The sequence below is a fragment of the Rana temporaria genome, chromosome 10, assembly GCF_905171775.1.
Source record: "Rana temporaria chromosome 10, aRanTem1.1, whole genome shotgun sequence".
Lineage (NCBI taxonomy): Eukaryota > Metazoa > Chordata > Amphibia > Anura > Ranidae > Rana > Rana temporaria.
In genome coordinates this window covers 101302572-101324794 of record NC_053498.1, presented here as the reverse complement: position 1 = coordinate 101324794, position 22223 = coordinate 101302572, and the positions used below count along the sequence as shown (strand labels likewise).

The following is a 22223-nucleotide window of genomic DNA, read 5'->3' as shown; positions in this document are numbered from 1 at the left end:
TGATTCTGAGCATGCGCACTGAATGCGTCCACGGGACGGAGCATGCGCCGTTCGTTATTCGTAGCTTTATGGCGATCGGGCCATCATTTGCATGGGGTCACGCCTCATTAGCATGGCTCACGCCCACTTCCACTTACGACGACTTACACCTAAGAAACACAGCGCAGATTTGGTGGCAAGTGCTTTGTGAATTCGGTGCTTGCCTCTCTGCGCTGCGTCGGCGTAGTTTAAAGAAGATACGATACAGCGGCATAAATATGCGCCGATGTATGTGAATCCGGGCCCTAGACTTTAAGCCATTTAACCAGCACTGGAGAGGCATTGCCTCTAGGAAAGGTAACTATCCTTTAGTCTCTCAATTACTCCCTATTGATCCATTGCATTAGAATATAAAATTGCTTCAAGTAAACATCTGAGAATTGGTCTACTTTTGAAAACGAGTAGAGAGCTGCACTTCAGGTCCAAGAAGTTTCACTGGTTGTCCAAATATCGGTGACTGGATTTATAACCAATGGTATATAGGCAGGCATTTTAGGTTGAATGAGGGCCCCGGTAGTTCTATAGCTCATAATGCCTTTGAGACCCTATACAATTTTGCAGTTAAACACTTCAGAAAATGCTTTCAGTCATGGATAACATATTGTGGGGTAAATTGCAGTTGAGACATTTACTATTATAAGGTATAAGGATGTGCCTTTTTCCGACCCTCCTTCACCATCCCCTGGTGGAGTCAATGAAGTTTTAGCCACTCACTTTTTTAGACACAAGGCAGGACTGGAAGATCTCCCCAGTCCTGCAGTTTAGCAAATTATGCTTGCTGGGGTAGCAGGGGTGACCCAAAAGGGTAAAGTGCACTAAAAACTAAGGGCCAGATTCACAGAACAAATACGCCGGAGTATCTACTATCTACTGATCGGGTATGCAAATTAGCATTTATGGCGATCCACGAACCTACTCGAGTGCGTAACGTAGTTTTTTCCCGTCGCAAAGTTAAGCATTCTTTTTCATTGCTTAACTTTACACCAGCCATGTTAAAGTATGGCCGTCGTTCCCGCTTCGAATTTTTAATTTATTTATTTTTCGGCGCAAGTACGTTACGCACGTCGCCATTCACAAACACGTCGGGGCGCCGTAATTTTGCGCAAAGCACGTCGGGGAAATTGCGAACGGAGCATGCGCAGAACGTTCGGCGCGGGAGCGCGCCTAATTTAAATGGTACACGCCACATTTGAATAAGGCGGGCTTGTGCCGGACGTCTTTACGATACACCGCTGCAAGTTTACAGGTAAGTGTTTTGTGAATTAGGCACTTACGCTGAAAACTTGCGGCGGTGTAACGTAAACACGATACGTTACGCCGCCGGGCTTTAATATTTCATTCAGACTTTGATGTTTTGCACCAGTCCACCACAGCCATTTTTTTGGGCAGCTGAGAACCCTGCAAGACAGAAATGCCTGCAAAATACACTTAATGCTTCATGATGTGCATCATCTACAATATAGAAAGTCTAATGTTTTTAAACTGCCACCAGTCAAACTGAAACCTGCCTTGAAGATTGAACTTGATTGGCAATACAGAAAATAAAGAAAAGCGGTCACACAGCACATCCTTCAACTCACAGTGCCTCACATGTAAAATTACTCATTGCATTCTGATTGTCATGGACTAAACAATACTCATATTAAGGTCAATTATCTCCTATTGGGCTCCCTGTTTTACTTGAGCTTGACACGCCTTCTCTAAGAGTACATTTTACAAGTTCAGGGGGCATGTCTGCCAGTTAAAGTAAACTCCAAACAACAATTTGACCTTTTGGTTAAAAATAAAATGAATATTTTAGATCAGTGTTTTTCAACTCCAGTCCTCGGGGCACCCCAACAGGTCATGTTTTCAGGATTTCCCTCAGATGAAACAGCTGTGGTAATTACTAAGGCAGTGAATCTGATCAAATCACCTGTGCAAAATAATGGAAAGCCTGAAAACATGACCTGTTGGTGTGCCTTGAGGACTGGAGTTGGGAAACACTGTTTTAGATTAACAAAATATACATATGATTGGCAGAAAATAATTATACATATTTAGACCATTATTTGTAAAAATAATCATCCTGAAGATAAAACATTCCAGGAGGTACACAGCTGTCGGCTACAGCACTAGATCCCTATAGGTTCCTATATGGTAAAAAAGTGTTATTCTTATATGTAGTTGCATGAAATTGTCTGGGCACCAAAGTGAAATTACATAATGCTCCATTTGCATGAGCTCTGCGGGAATGGGGAACAAAATAAACAAACATACGTTGCATTTCTAGAACTCTTAGTCCAACTCTAACACTTTAACCGAGCGATAAAGGATTACAGTCTATGGCAGGTGTTTATTACTGCGTCTTTGTTGGGGGGATTTTCCTTCATATCCTACCAAGACAGGAAGTGATCAGAAATCTCCCAAAAGGGGCATTACCTAAAACACAATTTTAGGAGAGTTGAGTTTGAGTTGCATTCTGGTGTTGATTTTATTGTGTCTGTGACTTCTTGTCTTAGTGACAACCAATCTCTTGATCGAGAGTCCAGCCATCAAAGAGACAGAAAGTGAAGGAAAATCACAGAACAGAAAAGGTACCTCTATCCAGCTATATCCAAAAGTAAAAAATACCGGGGTATGGTTACTCAAATCTGCCAGCATAAACTACTGCAGTATAAGACTTAGAAGCAGCATTTCACAGAGAGAGTTGAACTTCTGAAATAAAAGAAGTTCTCTCTAAACTTTGAGGATGACTTCACAGTGTCTGCAGCTAGAGAGATCAATGAGGGCTTATTTCAACACTCATTTAATGCTTATGCTTTTTATATACTTGTATATTTAAAGTCTGTTTACAGTTCTACTGTAGGTGTATTCCTTGCAGAGGTTGTGTTTAGCTTTGACTTAATAAAGCAACAGGTGACTGAGGTGCACGAGTGCATATGAATGTAAAAAAAAAAAAAAAAAAAATGGGTTATTTTACTAAAACTAGAGAATGCTAAATCTGGTGCAGCTCTGCATAGTAACCAATCAGCTTCCAGATTATCTGGTCAAAGCATAATTGAACAAGCTGACGTTAGAAGCTGGTTGGCTACCATACACAGCTACACCAGTTTTTGCACTCTCTAATTTTAGTAAATCAATTTCAAATTGTCCTAAAACAAAACAATTGTTAAAGGGGTTGTAAAGGTTAATTTTTTATTTTCTAAATAGGTTCCTTTAAGCTAGAGCATTGTTGGTTCACTTACCCTTTCCTTCGATTTCCCTTCTAAATGTTTTTTTTCTTTGTTTTCTTTGCCTGAATTTCTCACTTCCTGTTCCTCCTCAGTAAAGTGTTCAGTAAGCGGTTCTAAATGATTTTCCACCGCTCGGATGATGGTGGAAAGCTTACTGAGGAGAAACAGGAAGTAAGAAATTCAAACAAAGAAAAAAAATATTTAGAAGGGAAACGGAAGGAAAAGGTAAGTGAACCAACAATGCACAAGCTTAAAGGAACCAATTTAGAAAATAAAAGACGAACCTTTACAACCCCTTTAAGTGTAAAGAGCAATGGTAATTTACATTCCATTTACTGTAGCCACATCAGTGAAAGAATATTTTTTCTTGTCTGCCAAGGGTAATTGTCCTTTGTCCTATTAAACAACCTATATAAATAAAATAACATAACCAATAAAGGTAATGGTATCACAGATAATTTAAAAAAACAGGACAAGAAATGAAAGGAAATCAATAGAGTGGGATATAGACCACACAAAAATAAAACACACAAAAGAACAATATATTGTTTCTTGATTATAGATGGGTTTAAACAAAAACATATAGGCAAACATATCGGCACACATGCTCTTAGTCCCAGTGAGTCCAGTCTTAAAGGCATCATTTTAGAAATGAATTGCAAGTTTACAGTACTGACCACTCGACCTTTGCATCCAAGATAGTGACACTAGACTGCTTGTGGTTTGGAAAACTAGTGGGTGAAGAGACCACAGGGAGAGTTTTGTGCTTGGCTGTCACATCATTGTGGACGTATACCTTTCTAGCAACAGGTAAGGTTGGCAAATTAACTCTACGACTTAAGTATGGAATTAAGTAGAGAATAGGGTTCAAGCAGCTGTTGAGGCTTACTAAGGCCAAAGTGATTCTTCGTACCTTATAGATATATTGGCTGGAAGCGCAAGTCTTAATGATGTCCATTCTCATGAGGAAATGCAAGAGGTGGGTGACATGGTAGGGCAGGAAGCAAAGTAGAGAGATGAAAAAAACAAATCCTATGATCCTCATTGCCACTTTTCGATGAATGCTTGATTTGATTTGGCACACTTTTCGTGCCATCGCTGGGAAGACCACTCCGATAACTGTAAACGGTACCAGAAATCCAAAGATTAAGGCACAGACATTGTAGGAAACAAGCCGATACTGCCAAAATGTTAGGGAGAAGCCTTCAAAACAAGAAGTCCGTGTGCTGTTTTCTGGCACATTGTCCAGCGGACCTTCCAAGATTAATGGCAGTACAATGGCACTGCAGACCATCCAAATGATAATGGTCAGTACTAGCGGATAGCAACGAGATTTGAGTCTTAGGAATATCACTGGGTGAACAACCGCAAGATACCTGTCCAGGCATATACAAGTAAAGAAGCCAATGCTCAAGTAGATGTTGGCGTAGAAAAGAGTGCCCATAATTCGGCAAGCTATGTCACCCAAAACCCAGTTGTTTCCAGCATTGTGGTAATAAATCCGAAAAGGCAGTAGGCATATAAAAACAAAGTCCACTGCAGACAGGTTAACAAAATAGATATTGGAGCTTCGTGCCCTCTGATGACTTCGAGTCAGGAAGTACAAGGCAAAGATATTGCCTGGGAAGCCCAATATAAACACCAGGCTGTATGTAACTGTGAAAAACCCATACTGAAAATCAGCCTGAAGGCTGCAAACATTGTGGCTGGCTCCTTGCACAAATAGATTCTCATCCATCCCAACATAGGACAAGTCAGGAGAACCTCAAGTGGTGCCTGGTGCTGCAAAGTTGATGAAATCTGCTAAAGATGCGGTTGCAGCAAACAGCACATCTCAGCCTAAAGCAGCCGTGCACGCTCCTCTGTGTCAGTTCAAGACTAACCACCTCTATTAAAGCAGTGTGTGGAACAAGTAACCACAGGAAGTCAAAGGTCTGCAAAAACTGCACTTACAAAAAAATGATACAAGCCTGAAAGGAATAAATTGTAAAAGAAAAAAATACAATTCTGAATATCACACGTGACAAAGTAACATTTTGAGATATATCACATAAGACATATGTTTCAATTGGTGAGCTTAAGGCAAACACAATAATCTGAAATGTTTGAGGCTCTGTTCAGACCTAGGTGTTTTTGCTGTAACAACAAAATCTGGGTAATGCCCAGGGAAAAACCGAGCCTACTTACCGACCAGCTCGCAGAACAACCAATTAACCTGTCTAACAGTATGCGTTAAAAACAGGGGTTTTGTCCGCACGCATTTGCAAACGCATGCGCGAGCCACAGAGCCGCGCCAAGGCACCCTGTAATCTGTGGTCCTAACACTAAACAATGAGTGTCCCCAGGTGTTTTTGCTGTAAGCCTTAGCTCTAAAAATGGCAACAAGACAAATCCAATTCATTTCAATGGACCCTGTTCACATCTGATGCCACATACACACGACCGTTTTTCATGACGTGAAAACTTTTTTTTTTTTTAAATGTCATTAAAAACGATCATGTGTGGGCTCCAGAGCATTTTTCACGACGTGAAAAATGGGCATTAAAAATTTAGAACATGCTCTATTTGTTCGCGTCATTTTTCACATCGTTAAAAACGGACGTGTGTAGGCTTTAACGACGTGTTATGAGACAGGAGCGTTCGTTCTGGTAAAACTAGCGTTCGTAATGGAGATAGCACATTTGTTACGCTGTAACAGACTGAAAAGCACGAAGACTGAAAAGCGCGAATCGTCTCTCACCAAACTTTTACTAACACGAGATCAGCAAAAGCAGCCCCAAGGGTGGTGCCATCCGAATGGAACTTCCCCTTTATAGTGCCGTCGTACGGGTTTGTATGTCACTGTGCTTTGCTCGAGCATTTTTTTTTTCACGATCGTGTGTAGGCAAGGCAGGCTTGACAAGAATCACATCAAAAAAGTACAGGAGCTTCTTTTTTGTCAGATTACTGATTTTACATTGGTGACCTTTTAACCTTGAAATCGCATTTGACATAAACCCTGCAAAAACTCTGCAAAAACACCCCAAAAAATGCCTGAAAAACGCCCATAAAGTAGCAACGCCTAGACGCGAACAGAGCCTAAATGCAAAGCCAAAATTTTATCTTTTGGTTTTGAATAGAATGTGGCCATTTTATGTTATGTGTTCTGTGTCCCCGATAGGGAAGAATCAAATTAACCACTTCAATACCGGATACTTTTACTACCTTCCTGCCCATGCCAATTTTTAGCACTTTCACATTTTGAATGACAATTGCGTGGTCATGTAACCCTGTACCCATATGAAATTCGTATAAATTATTTCACACAAACAGGGCTTTCTTTTTCGGTAGTATTTAATCAATGCCCTGGTTTTTATTGGAAAAAAACGTGCTTTTCTTTGTTTGTTACAACATCTTGTAAATAAATCTTTCATGAATTTTGGCCAAAATGTATACTGCTACATTACTTTGGTGAAAATAACCCAAATCAGTGTATATTATTTAGAGACCACAAACTATGGTATATATCTGAAAATCAATTAATTCTGATGTACTGACAGCCAATCTCATGTCATGATGCCCAGTACAAACACCACCCTAAATGACCCCTTTTGGAAAGAAGACAGTCCAAGGTATTTAACCACTTCGATACAGGGCACTTTCCCCTCTTCCTGCCCAGGCCAATTTTCAGCACTGTCACATTTTAAATGACAATTGCGCGGTCAGGCAACACTATACCCAAACAAAATTTGTATCATTTTGTTCCCACAAATAGAGCTTTCTCTTGATGGTATTTAATCACCACTGGGTTTTTGCTAAACAAATAAAAAAAGACCAAAAAAAAAAAGAAGGTAAGCTAAGAGGGGATTTCTGCTCGTTTTGGAAAGTGCTCCACTTACTTCCCATTGTGCTTCTGAAACAGGAAGTGAAAGGATATCTCCCCGATAAGCCACAAACAATAAAAACAAAACCAAACAGGTAATTAAAATGCCACACAAAAAAAGCTATTTAAAGGGGAGTTCCACCCACAATTTCACTTTTTAAATATAAATACCCCTGTAATACACAAGCTTAATGTATTCTAGTAAAGTCAGTCTGTAAACTAAGGTCCGTTTTGTTAGGTTGTTACAGCATTTAGATAGTTTATAATCTAGAAATAGACAGTGGCCATCTTAAGTGTGGGCATCATGAAGCCAGACTGTATGACTTCCTGGATTTCAGCCTTGCATATCTCGCACATGCTCAGTGCTACACAAGCAATGTAATAGGTTTCAGTCAGGTTTGCAAGGACTACTGGGAAACGCCTATCCCAGAAACCCTTGCAAATAGCCTTGTGACTTAATTGCCTAGGCTAATAAGGAGGAGGAAGTAATGAAGGACTACAAAATAAAGGTATTTACAAGCAACAAAATAAATAAAAAATGTCCATTCTGAACACTATGAGATTAGGGCATGCAGCACAGACAAACATAAAAAAATGGGTGGAACTCCACTTTAAGTATCCAATCCCCTGCTACAAAGAAATGTGTTATTTTCAGCACAGGAACTGCTGCAGCCCACAACTTCAGAAAACCTGTGAGGCATTGCTACAGTATCCTCCTTCTGAATGATTATTACTTGGTTAATGCTGACCTTATAGATTCTGAGTCACTGAGCTAGAATAGGCAAGTAGATTGGTGTTCCAATGTCATTCAGATTTCACTTGCATAGAATGTGCAGTTTAGAATGACAGCCAGGCAACTAGCATTTTCAGAAAGGTTTCAGCTATTTATGCTTCATGTTTCTATAACCTACCATTAACTCTCTCTCGCTGGAAATTGGAGGAAGCCTCCACCTGTTTAAAGTGGAAGTAAACACTGATGGGTTTTGCATTGCATACTAGCCCATTATGTTGCACTTACCTGCAAAGCCCCCGATTCCCCCGCTGGTGGCCACATACATCTTCATCCCTCTTCTTCTGGGGCTGCGGACTCCTGGGCATGCGTGCGGGAGTCACTGGTCACGGCACAGGCCCTTCATAAACGGCACAATTGTGCCCTTTCTTCAGTGGGCATGCGCCAATGACGTTGGCGCAAGCGTATATGGTAAATATCTCCTAAACCGTGCAGGTTTAGGAGACATTTCCAGTACGTACAGGTAAGCCTTATTATAGGCTTACCTGTAGGTAAAAGTGGTGTAACATGGGTTTACAACCACTTTAAAGGCAAATCAGAGAGCAGCAAGACAGGGACTAGTTAAAGCTAAATAGAAAGATTAAAGCACATCTAAACCCCCAAAAATACATAATATATTGCAGCTTACCAGTCTGTGTATGAGGCGGTTGCATTGGTTTTCCTTGTTCAAGCTTTCTTCTCTTTATTTTCACCTGGTAATCCTGCGAATACCACTTCTTGTTACTGAGTGGCTTTGCTGTTTCAATGTGTCTATGGACAGGCTGGACTTCAATCATGAATGGTAGGATCAATGGATATTTTCAGTACTTGCTGAAAAGGTTCTTAGCCTAAAAAATTTAAACAAATCCAGCCAACACTATGTACTCGTAAGCTGCCATATGTTAAACATTTGTCCTTGGGTTTAAGCACAGGCACCACAAGTTCAAAAATAGAAAAAAATACTGCGCTAAGTGAAAAACAATAAGAAGCAGCAACTAAAAAGGGATATACACACACAAAATAGACAATGAAAAAAATGTAGTTGCGCTGAGATAAACTATTAAGAACTGTAAAAACTATAACAAGTGATGATAAAAAATGCAAATGAAGCAATAACAATTGTGTTAAAACATAAGTTCAGTGAAGTCCAAAGAAAACACGATTGAAATGATTTCTTCTGCAATTCAAAAATTAAGGAAATCCACCACCAAGAGTGAAGACACCATAAGGAATGCAGGCTTACCAGATGGCAAGCAAAGATGGCTTGCGGCTTTAAACCCCAGCCCGGGCCTTTAAAATGGACTGCAGCACACGCCAGGGGACATTTTCAATGGATCTTTTACACAGCGTGCTCTCACCACAAGTTCACCTTTACATTTTTCCAGGGTGCCCAGATACAACCTTATCTCAGTGTCACAATCAAATGATGACATGCAAGTGAACCTAAAAAATATTAAATACTGCAGGTCTAGGAATGGAAAGGGGTAAATTCTGCGCTAATGGAACAAATTTTTTTTTTAGATAAAGTGAATTGAGTAAGAAAAGCTGCAACACAAAAAACATGTGATAATCATGTAACAAAGTGGGTAAAAAATATTATAGTTGCGCTAAATAATAATTTTGACTAAATGCATAGACAAAGATGTTAGTAGATACCAATCAAGGTGAAATACCAAGTGCTACTAATGACAACGTGTACTGTTCATATTAATAACAAACAAATTTCATAAGTACAAAGAGACACCAAAAAACTCTGTGGTGTCTCAAGAATAATATAAAATATCCATATATGAAAAAAACATTAAGTGTCCAAAACATTTTTTTTGTATATATAAAAAATTAGTGACCATAGGTAAGAGAACAGATTCCTCTGTATGCAAGAGGGAAATAGTCCGATCTCACTGAGTGATCAAGGATAGAGTGAAGGATGTGAAGAATAAAATGCTGTCCACCACCACCACAATAGGTGTTTCCTCAGGTGCCACACAGGTGAATATAGGGATGGACCCTTACCAGATATGATGGACCTCAGGTAGCAAGGTCATACAAGCTTTGCAGATAAACCTCTGCCGGATTAACACAATACGAAGAGATATCCAGAGTGTTGAGCTCCTCACGATCTCCTCGTCACCATTCCTAGTATCTCCGCTAAAAGGTCCTGGAGAATTTTCTGAACTATTGTTGGTCAAATAAAGGATTCATCATCTTAAAAGTTGCTGATTGCCAAGTACTCTTCTGTTCAAATCTGTTGAAAGTTTAGGTCCACAGTGGAGCTTGACTGGGGGTTGAGGCGTTAGCAAAGTTAAGCAGGCTGGGTCAGCAACAAGTCTTGACAGCAAGGTACAAAGTCATCAGGCAAATATAGTAATAAAGGGAAACAGCCAGAGGTCAAAGCCCAGAAGTTCAGTAGATCAGCAGTATATCACACATCCAGTCTAGGTCTAGGTCCTTTAAACTGCCATAGCACGTACATACAGTGGAACCTCGGATTGTGAGTAACCCTGTTAACAAGCTTTTCACAATACGAGCACTGTATTTAAAAAAATCCTAATTTGGATTGCGAGTGTTGTTTTGCAAAACGAGCAGGATTCAGGCCAAAGCGTTGTGCAGTAACCGCGTTTGGCCTGAGGTGGGGGCAAGCCGGAGCCAAACGGCGCAGATCAGCGCCATTTGTTAATGCTCAGAAAGACACTCTGTTCCCGAGGTGTTTCCGGCCATTACAGAGGCTCTTCAGCGCCCCCCCCCACCTCTGGCCGCATGCAGTATTGCATGCCATTGAAGTCAATGCAGAACAAATTATTTTCATTTCCATTGACTTAAATGGGGAAACTCGCTTTGATATGAAAGTACTTTGGATCTCGAGCATTCTCCTGGAACGGATAATGCTCGTATAGACAGGTGTGTGCCTTTCCAAATCATGTCCAATCAGCTGAAATTACCACAGGTGGACTCCAATCAAGTTGTAAAAAAACATCTCAAGGATGATCAGTGGAAACAGGATACACCTGAGCTTAATTTTGAGTGTCATGGCAAAGGCTGTGAATACTTCTGTACATGTAATTATTTTCGTTTTTTATTTTTAATACATTTGCAAAGATTTCACACATCTTTCGCGTTGTCATTATGGTGTATTCTTTGTATAATTTTGAGGAAAATAATAATACATTTTTGTAACATAACAAAATGTGGAAAAAGTGAATCACTGTGAATACTTTCTGGATGCGCAGTACATGTTCTTCCCAATAGCCATCACTCCTAGCAGGGGTTGCTACGTAGACATTTCAGATAGCCAGAATGAGACTGGCCATATATTAGTATATTTTTGAGTAAATGTTCGTACAAACATTCGTACTAAAATGCTCATCAGTACATTTGATGACATGATGAATGTTTGAAAATTTAATTTTGAGACAAACAACCCCTCTTCAATAAAATATGGTCTCCTTGGCTTGCCTATTTGCAATACACGGTGCTGACCCATGGACCAGATGGTGGTAGATCCCGGGACAGACTCACCTTTCCCTCATCTCTTTTTCTCTCCGTCGCTCCTGTGACCAGTCCCTTTCCCCCTTTTTATGCTAAAAGTTCTATCCATCTAATTAGCTACTGGATTGCTTTTACAAACAGCGGGAAGGGACATCCCCCTTCCTGTCATCTTCCATGGCTTTACGGGCGCTTCCACTGACTGATTGGAAAGCCGAACAAAGACCAGGTCAACTTTGTTTGACTCTCAGCTATGGTAACCCGGAAGCGATGACTTGACATCACTTCCATTATCAAAAATCAAAAGCATTCAAACACACTGATCTTGGTGTGATCAAATGTTTTTAGGGCAGAGGAAGGATTCAGGGTCTTATAGAGGTTTACATTCCTTCTGACAGTAATTAAATTGATTAAAAAAATATTAACATGACAGTGTAAAAAATAAATAAATAATGTGAATTTTTTTTTTGTAAAGTGCAAAGGTGGACGCACGCATTGGTCCCGCACGCATGCAAACAGCCATCGGCACACACACATGTGAAGTATCACCACAAAGGTCAGATCATGGGCAGTAATTCTAACATCAGACCTCCTCTGTAAATCTAAAGTGGTGACCTGGAAAGGCTTTTTTTTGGGGGATATTAACATTTATGCTGCTTGTCGCTGTTGAACGAGTGTGCTCAATTTTAAAGTGGGTTAAAGTGTGACATGTTTGCTATTTACTTCACGTAACATCGTCTTTTATAATTTATGAAAAATTGGGTTATGTATTGTGATGCTGCATAAATATGTGACACAAAAAATTGCAAAACCCACCATTTTATTCTCTAGTGCCTCCACTTTAAAAATATATAATGTTTGGGAGTCCTAACTAATTTCCTAGCAAGAAATATCGATTTTTACATGTAAACAAGTGTCAGAAAAAGGCCTGGAGGTCAAATGGTTAACTTAAAAATATCCAGTTTGCTTTTCAATACCATAGCAAAATAATAACATATTATCCACCATATAAAAAAAAATATATAACATTTTATTTGTACTGTGCAAAGTTATAGTAAGCAGTTGGTAAAAGTTCCTACATGTTGCTATATGTATGTCCATCTTCTTAACGGGAGGTTTTGTCCATCTTTAAATCTAAAGGATGAAATAAAGTGTAGTTTAATAAACAGGACACGAGTGAATACAAATAAAAAGTAAACAATCTCAGCTATCAAATTATGGCAGATGTTTAAAGCACGGCTCCCAAGTACATTACCTTGAGCCTCCCTCCCACTGCCCTTAGCCTCCTGGGTAAGATATCCCAGGGGTCTCCTGAACAGTCTTCACAGCTCAGAGCTATCTTGCACATGTGCATTGGAGGAGCCGGCTGTGAGATAGCGGCTCCCACATCCAAGATGACAGTGTCAGAGATCCGAAGCCCAGAAAAGAATTGGCTCAGAGAAAAACATTGCGGGACTCCATGGATTGGGAAGTACCTGTTTGTTAAGAATCAGCAACTACAGTATTTAAAGCAGCTGATTTTTAGATTTTAGGAAAACAAGTGAAGTTCCTCTTGAACCAGGAAATATGTGTGTTACCAGTCTGGCTGTCTTGCGTAACAGATGTGTATAAATCAAAAGACTTAGGCCCCATACACACGAGAGGATTTATCCGCGAATAAGGTCCAGCGGACCGTTTCCACGGATAAATCTTCGAGGATTTGCGCGGATTTCCATGCGATGGAGTGTACTCACCATCGAATCGAAATCCGCGCCGAAATCCTCTGGCGATGACGTGTCGCGCTGTCACTGCGATTATGACGCGGCGACGTGCGCGACGCTGTCATATAAGGAATTCCACGCATGCGTCGAATCATTACGACGCATGCGGGGGATCCCTTCGGACGGATGGATCCGGTGAGTCTGTACAGACCAGCGGATCCATCCGTTGGGATGGATTCCAGCGGATAGATTTGATAGCATGTCATCAAATATTTATCCGCTGGAAATCCATCCCAGGGGATAAATATCCGCGGAAACAGATCCGCTGGAGTGTACACACCATAGGATCTATCCGCTGAAACCCATTCGCTGGGATTTTTCAGCGGATGTATTCTATCGTGTGTATGGGGCCTTAGAGTTCCTCTTTAAATGAAAACTATTGTGGTTTTGGCTCATTTTTTAATTGGCAGGGCTTTAATTCCTGCAAATAGATAAATAGCCATAAGTAGCTCATTAAAAGTAATAAAAGGGCAACTGTTGCTGCAATACTCAACTTAAATCCAGAACTGCCCTTTGCACTAGATGTCACTAATTTTCAACGTTGATTGACAGCTAGTTGTTATTCAGCCTACTTCCTCTGAGCCTAGGTTGTTTTTTAAGTTTATATGTTATTAAACTATTTTTGTTACGATATATAAATAACTGCTATTTTATTAATAAACATTTATTATATGACAAAGGAATCCCAGGTCACTAAGGGGTTGATTTACTAAAATGTAAGAGGTCTACAGACAATTCCATGGACTTCATGGTTTAATTTGTGCTCAGACATACACTGTTAACTGCAAGACCTTATATAGACAGGTGTGTGCCTTTCCAAATCATGTCCAATCAACTGAATTTACAAAAGGTGGACTCCAATCAAGTTGTAGAAACATCTCAAGGATGATCAGTGGAAACAGATGCACCTGAGCTAAATTTGCAGTGTCATGGCAAACACTGTGAATACTTATGTACAAGTGATTTTTTTATTTTTAAGAAATTTGCAATGATTTCAAACAAACTTCTTTGACTTTGTTATTAAGGGGGTATGAATAATACAGGTAGTGCAGAATTATTAGGCAAGTTGTATTTTTGAGGATTCATTTTATTATTGAACAACAACCATGTTCTCAATGAACCCAAAAAACTCATTAATATCAAAGCTGAATATTTTTGGAAGTAGTTCTTTGTTTTTTTTTTAATTCTAGCTATTTTAGGGGGATATCTGTGTGTGCAGGTGACTACTATTACTGTGCATAATTATTAGGCAACTTAACAAAAAAATATATATACCCATTTCAATTATTTATTTTTACCAGTGAAACCAATATAACATCTCAACATTCACAAATATACATTTATGACATTCAAAAACAAAACAAAAACAAATCAGTGACCAATATAGCCACCTTTCTTTGCATGGACACTCAAAAGCCTGCCATCCATGGATTCTGTCAGTGTTTTGATCTGTTCACCATCAACATTTCGTGCAGCAGCAACCGCAGCCTCCCAGACACTGTTCAGAGAGGTGTACTGTTTTCCCTCCTTGTAAATCTCACATTTGATGATGGACCACAGGTTCTCAATGGGGTTCAGATCAGGTGAACAAGGAGGCCATGTCATTAGTTTTTCTTTTATACCCTTTCTTGCCAGCCACGCTGTGGAGTACTTGGACGCGTGTGATGGAGCATTGTCCTGCATGAAAATTATGTTTTTCTTGAAGGATGCAGACTTCTTCCAGTACCACTGCTTGAAGAAGGTGTCTTCCAGAAACTGGCAGTAGGACTGGGAGTTGAGCTTGACTCCATCCTCAACCCGAAAAGGCCCCACAAGCTCATCTTTGATGATACCAGCCCAAACCAGTACTCCACCTTGCTGGCGTCTGAGTCGGACTGGAGCTCTCTGCCCTTTACCAATCCAGCCACGGGCCCATCCATCTGGCCCATCAAGACTCACTCTCATTTCAGCAGTCCATAAAACCTTAGAAAAATCATTCTTGAGATATTTCTTGGCCCAGTCTTGACGTTTCAGCTTGTGTGTCTTGTTCAGTGGTCGTCGTCTTTCAGCCTTTCTTACCTTGGCCATGTCTCTGAGTATTGCACACCTTGTGCTTTTGGGCACTCCAGTGATGTTGCAGCTCTGAAATATGGCCAAACTGGTGGCAAGTGGCATCTTGGCAGCTGCACGCTTGACTTTTCTCAGTTCATGGGCAGTTATTTTGCGCCTTGGTTTTTATAAAAGGTTCTTGCGACCCTGTTGACTATTTTGAATGAAATGCTTGATTGTTCGATGATCACGCTTCAGAAGCTTTGCAATTTTAAGAGTGCTGCATCCCTCTGCAAGATATCTCACTATTTTTGACTTTTCTGAGCCTGTCAAGTCCTTCTTTTGACCCATTTTGCCAAAGGAAAGGAAGTTGACTAATAATTCTGCACACCTGATATAGGGTGTTGATGTCATTAGACCACACACCTTCTCATTACAGAGATGTACATCACCTAATATGCTTAATTGGTAGTAGGCTTTCGAGCCTATACAGCTTGGAGTAAGACAACATGCATAAAGAGGATGATGTGGTCAAAATACTCATTTGCCTAATAATTCTGCACTCCCTGTAGAATTTTGAGGAAAATAATAAATTTAATCCATTTTGGATGATATCCCCATCTGGTGGCAGGCAGCGTGGCAAGTGACATCCCCATCTGGTGGCAGGCAGTGTGGCAAGTGACATCTCCATCTGGTGGCAGGCAGCATGGCAAGTGACATCTCCATATGGTGGCAGGCAGCGTGGCAAGTGACTTCCCCATCTGGTGGCAGGCAGCATGGAAAGTGACATCCCCATCTGGTGGCAGGTCACGTGGCAAGTGACACACTCAAGGCTCCCACTCATTCTGCATTATGGCGAGTTGAAATGTTTCATTTTATATTACAATGTAATGATAGAAAATACCAACCATGGTGCCAGGATGATTGAAGCACCAACACCAGCCATTGCCCATGAAAAATCGCATGTACCACAATTTGGGGACCGCTGCAGGACAGAGCCGCCAACTCTGACACTCTCCTGGTCGATGTCACTGCCACCAAGAAAACCGACCAGAGGAATCTGCCGAATAGGCTCAAAAGGCTGCCTCTGTAAAACTCCAAGGACTAAATTCAAATCCCAAGGACACAGAGGTGGCCTGACTGGTGGAAGCACCCGAATCATCCCCTGTACAAAAGTTTGTAGTAAGGAGTGAGAAGCAATAGGCTTCTGAAAAAAGATTGCCAAGGTCACCACAACTGGTGGTATATGAGCGCTTCCCAAACAAATAGTAATAAATAGTCGAAATTTGACCCTTAATTGTACTAAAGGCCAGATTCATATATACCCCTTTTTGCAGAAAAACCAAAACTCTTGATGACATTTCTTCAGGGGGGGGGGGGGTGCCGCCTCTTGACCTCACACCAGGCAATATAGGATCTCTAGACTCTATAGTAGATACTTCTAGAAAATTGGCTTTCTAGCATTCAACATGGTAGACAATACTGAGCTAGAAATGCCGGGGTCCTTTAAGATCCTGGTTTTAACAGCCAAAACCGTTAAACTTAGAGACCGAAAGCAGGGTGGAATATTGGACCCTGTGAGAGCAGATCCAGATGAAGTGGAAGAACCCAGGGGTCTCCCACCGTCAGTCTTACAATCTGTCCTTCTGGGCCAGGCCAGACCTTCTAAGATGACTGGCTTTCTCTCCTTCCGGATCCTGCATAGCAGCCTTGGTAACAGCCAGATTGGAGTGAAGGCATAAATCAGGGAAAACTGATCATCTGCCCCTAATGAAAGCAGGTCCCTGGTTCTGGACACAAAGCTGTCTAGTTTCCTGTTGAACCTGCATGCCAGCAGGTCTACATCCAGAACCCCCCATTGGCTGCAGATTGATGCAAAGATCTTGGAATTTAGGGACCATTCACCTGGCAACATCTGCTGGTGACTCAAAAAGTCCGCCTGCCAATTCTCTACTCCTGGAATAAACACCGCTGATAGGGATGGAATACATTTTTCTGCCCAAATCAGCATGCTGTCTGACTCCTGGTGCCTCCTTGGCGATTGATGTATTTCACAGCCGTGGCATTGTCCTACTGGACCCTCATAGGACAACCCTGTAGTCTGGAAGTCAAGAAGCTTAGAGCCAAGCGAGCTGCCCGAATCTCCAAAATGTTGATGGGCAAGATCTTCTCCTTCCAGGACCACTCTAATCACTAGTCCACTAGAAACAATGGTGTATATAAAAAGAAAAAAGCAAGGCATATATGACCTGAAAATGTGGTGGCACTACCGGTAAAATCACTATAATTTTATAAAAGTAAAAAAGAAGGTGTAGAAAAGGAGAAGAAGAAAACAAGGAGGTGGTGGAGGGGGGCCTGTAATTGTCATCATGGGTGTACCTCAACTATGAGAGACAAAATGTGGAAACAAATACAGACAATAACATTGTCCGACTTGGAAAGAATTTATTTGCAAATTATGGTTGAAAATAAGTATTTGGTCAGTATCAAAAGTTCATCTCAATACTTTGTTATATATCCTTTGTTGGCAATGACAGAGGTCAAACGTTTTTTGTAAGTCTTCACAAGGTTGTCACACACTGTTGCTGGTATGTTGGCCCATTCCTCCATGCAGATCTCCTCTAGAGCAGTGATGTTTTGGGGTTGTCGCAGGGCAACACAGACTTTCAACTCCCTCCAAAGGTTTTCTATGGGGTTGAGATCTGGAGACTGGCTAGGCCACTCCAGGACCTTGAAATGCTTCTTACGAAGCCACTCCTTGGTTGCCCAGGCGGCATGTTTGGGATCATTGTCAAGCTGAAAGACCCAGCCACATTTTATCTTCAATGCCCCTGCTGATGGGAGGAGGTTTGCACTCAAAATCTCACGATACATGGCCCCTTTCATTCTTTCATGTACACTGATCAGTTGTCCTGTTCCCTTTGCAGAGAAACAGCCCCAAAGCATGATGTTGCCACCCCCATGATTCACAGTAGGTATGGTGTTCTTTGGTTGCAACTCAGCATTCTCTCTCCTCCAAACACGATGAGTTGTGTTTCGAACAAACCGTTTTACTTTGGTTTCATCTGACCATATGACATTCTCCCATTTTGGATCATCCAAATGCTCTCTAGCAAACCTCAGACGGACCTGGACATGTACTGGCTTAAGCAGGGGGACACGTCTGGAACTGCAGGATCTGAGTCCCTGGCGGCGTAGTGTGTTACTGATGGTAGCCTTTGTTATGTTGGTCCCAGCTCTCTGCAGGTCATTCACTAGGTTCCCCGGTTCTGGGATTTTTGCTCACCGTTCTTGTGATCATTTTGACCCCACGGGGTGAGATCTTGCACGGAGCTCCAGATCGAGGGAATTATCTTCTAATTATTGCTCCCACAATTGATTTCTTCACACCAAACTGCTTGCCTATTGCAGATTCAGTCTTCCCAGCCTGGTGCAGGTCTACAATTTTGTTTCTGGTGTCCTTCGACAACTCTTTGGTCTTCACCATAGTGGAGTTTGGCGTGTGACTGTTTGAGGTTGTGGACATGTATCTTTTATACTGATAACAAGTTCAAATAGGTGCCATTAATGAGTGGAGACAGAGGAGCCTCTTAAAGAAGAAGAAGATACAGGTCTGTGAGAAAAATAAATCTTGCTTGTTTGTAGAGGAGACCAAATACTAATTTTCCACCATAATTTGCAAATAAATTCTTTCCAAATCAGACAATGTGATTGTCTGGATTTGTTTCCAGATTTTGTCTGTCATCATTGAGGTATACCTATGATGACAATTACAGGCCTCTCTCATCTTTTTAAGTGGGAGAATTTGCACAATTGGTGGCTGACTAAATACTTTTTTGTCCCACTGTATTTGTCCCCTACAAGTTTGTCATAGATGGAGAATTTTATCCCAAAAGGGGGTAACACGTGGGCACGTACCCCAAATGTGTGTCATGGTGCCGGGGCCTGCAAGCATCTCCAGCGTATGTCCGAAACATTAGGATTTAATTTATGTAGAATAGTGCGGCAGCGATACCACCTAGGGAAAATACAATAATTCCGTTCTTGGGCATGAGATAGATAATTTAAAAGAAAGCACCAGCCCCATTCCATATCATCCGGAGATACATTCATCTCCCTTTCCCATTTTGAAAGGAATGGCAATGAATTTGGATAAGAAATCTGAAACAGTATCTGATATAGCGAGTGCTCTGGTCTGTCCAACTGGGATTACAATGACCCAAAGGCTGAATGTGGTCTATTCAAGTCATCAACTTTCGGTATTTTGTCTAAAAAGTGTGTTCAAGCCAGGCCCCAAGAGGGTTATGGTAGGAACATAGCATGTTAGGTAGGGAAATAAATTTTCAAACACGGAGCGTATGGCTCAATAGAGGAGCATTTGATTTTTGTCTTATGAGAAATTTAGATTTTGTACAACTCTGAGGGAAAGAGTTGATACCAAATAGTGGGGTCAAGGGGCTGGGTCTTGAGGACTGTGTATCAGGTGTGTCCATGGAAGGGATGTGAGGTTGGGAGATATTCGGTCATTTTCTTATGACGTCGACAGTTTAGTGGAGTAAACGTGGTACCAATCGACTATTCTGATTAACGATGCAGTGTAAAAGTACAAAAATAGGTCAGGAAGAGCAATGCCCCCTCTATTCTTAGGTAAAGCTAAAATATTAAAGCCAATCCTAGGTCACCGAATAGCCTTCCTGATCAATTGGAAGAAACCACAAGGGGCAGTAGGAATCGCCTGAAAAATGTATAAGAATTTAGGCAGAATGTCCATTTTGACAATGTTCATTCGGCCAAACCAGGAGATGTTCGGTTTATCATAAGATAAAGGCACGTTTGCATTGTTCATATTAGAGAATTGAGATCTGCCAGGGTGGACAAAGAGGTGGGAATTTTGGTTCCAAGATATTTAATAGCCTTTTGCTGCCATTTAAATCCAAATGAAGATTGAAACCGGGATAAAGTAGGTTTGGGTAGGGGAATGTTAAGGGCCTCCGTTTTATCGCAATTTACTTTGAAGTTACTAACCAAACCAAACACTGTGAATGCCTCAACAATGGCTGACATAAATATGTGAGGCTTAGTAACATATAATAAGAGGTCGTCTGCATATAGGGATAATTTATAATGATGTTGGCAAATAGAAAGGCCCTGGATATTAGTGTTGTGCCGAATGGCCATGGCAAGATGTTCCATAGTGAGTATGTATAAAAATGGCGACAGGGGTTTGTACAAAGATTAGATTGATTGAATTTAGTTTGGAGGTTTCTGGCAGAAAAAAACGCAAAAACTCTCCTAATCAGGAACGCTAAACGTTGAGCTCAAATAATGCCTGTAATCATCTTAATGTGCATGGACACATAGGATAACATTGATTTGCTTCTACAGGCAGAATACACAAGGCCTGTATAAGCTGTGATTTTTAAGCCAGCGTGCATGGAGCCCAACTTACAGCTTGTATAAAATACAAGACATTCTGTGAATGGTGGTGGTGCTGAGTGGGTAAACCTCTGGACAGTATGCAGCTGGCCAGCCACTTTGCACATGACCTAGAAGATTGCAGTGATTGTCAGCTAACACAGCAACCCCTCATATATGAGACATGTCTTCTTACATCGGTCCAAGCTGGAACAATGTTAGCATGCAACTAAGACCATACCTAGAGTTCAGCTACAAGGAATTTTTCTTTTTTTTTAGCACAGTAGTAAACAGAGAAAGATAAATATGTCAAAACTAGTCTAAGGCCTTGTTCAAACAGGCGTATGCAAGTGTACATACGTACGAGGGCTGTGTTTTGCCTGCCCCAAATGCACAGAGGTTCCATGCATCCACGTACATGAAGAGTTATTCATGGCAATTGGTATGCAGTGGGTGCACAGATACAGCCGCTGCTCCCAGTTTGACATCCATGTAGTTGTGTATTCCTAAACACAGACAGTATGAGTTTGTGGGACACACACCTGCACCCACACAAATGTCAAATTAGAAGCAGCAGCTACTGCATGTCAATTGACATGAATGGAACTGCCTGCATGTGGCTGCTGTCTTAAAAAAAAAAAAAAGAATACAAAATAATGTTATTTCATACTGTATTTACCTGACAAAATATTTTTCAAAATGTTATTTTTGGCTACTTGATTCCTCTAAGTGGTGCAATTAGGGCACTATTTAGAAGAACTAAACATCCAGGGCATATAATGACTACTGTGGTGGCTCCATTATTTCAGCAGCTGTGCGTTTGTACAGCTTGGATGCAGACAGACATATAATGTGGACTTGGAGCTGAAATCTGCAGACACAATACAACAGAGCAGGCATTGTGTCCTCCAGGCAGCTCCTTTCACTGTTCTCTTCCTTACTGTCACAAATAAGTAAGAAGATAAAATGAGAGCGCTCTCTGAAATGCTGCCAGATTCATAGGAAATTACCATAAGTAGCTTTCCCCTCTTTTGTCACTAAAACAGACTTCATTTTGTGAAGGACCAAACAAGGCGGAATTCTGTGCATCGCATGTCATAGAGTTGCATTCTGTACTAGCTTTCTCTTTCCACAGTGGGACATTTTGGGTTTTCACCACAAATAGCTTTGTATTTTCATTATCTAACCTGTCCTAGAAGTAAAAAAGAAAATGTTGAAGGGCCATGGGAGCCACAAGGGAAACAAAGTTCTTCTTTCAGATGTCTGGTGTGGCTAAAAAATGAATGGTGGATTGTGACTGGTTTCTGTGCACTTTCCTCCAGTTTTCATAAATCAGGATGTGGTTAGCACTGTTCTCTTGCAGTGTGGTCCTAGGTTTAAATGTCACCAGGAACCCTAGCAGAATGGAGTTCTACCCATGTGCCGTTTTTTCCCCACAACTCAACAATATTCAGGTAGGTTAACTGGCTTCTGACCAAACTGGTCTTAGAAGGGTGTATGTGTTTAATTACTGTGGCAATGCCAGTAGATTGAAAGATGTTCAGGGCAGCAACTGATCGGATATGAAAAACTGCTGCTAGATTCACAGGGTCATATGGAGTAGGTGGAGAAGAGTTATGCTGCGTACACACAATCATTTTTCGGCATGAAAA

The 22223-nt window shown here is 41.1% G+C and overlaps 2 protein-coding genes across 3 annotated transcripts in view; both read right to left on the bottom strand.

Moving 5' to 3' along the window:
* Positions 1 to 3790: 3790 nt before the first annotated feature.
* On the bottom strand, positions 3791 to 5176 carry LOC120916083 (lysophosphatidic acid receptor 6-like). The gene has a single exon (XM_040326915.1). The coding sequence runs from the start codon at positions 4990 to 4992 to the stop codon at positions 3919 to 3921; it is 1074 nt and encodes a 357-aa protein (XP_040182849.1). The 5' UTR covers positions 4993 to 5176; the 3' UTR covers positions 3791 to 3918.
* A 7199-nt stretch (positions 5177 to 12375) lies between these two features.
* Positions 12376 to 22223, bottom strand: part of PUSL1 (pseudouridine synthase like 1) — a 114740-nt gene continuing 104892 nt past the window's right edge. For both annotated transcript variants that reach the window (XM_040325853.1, XM_040325852.1), the window contains exon 8: positions 12376 to 12502. In XM_040325853.1, coding sequence (XP_040181787.1) covers positions 12474 to 12502 — 29 coding nt within the window. In that variant the 3' untranslated portion in view covers positions 12376 to 12473. The remainder of the gene's footprint in view (positions 12503 to 22223) is intronic.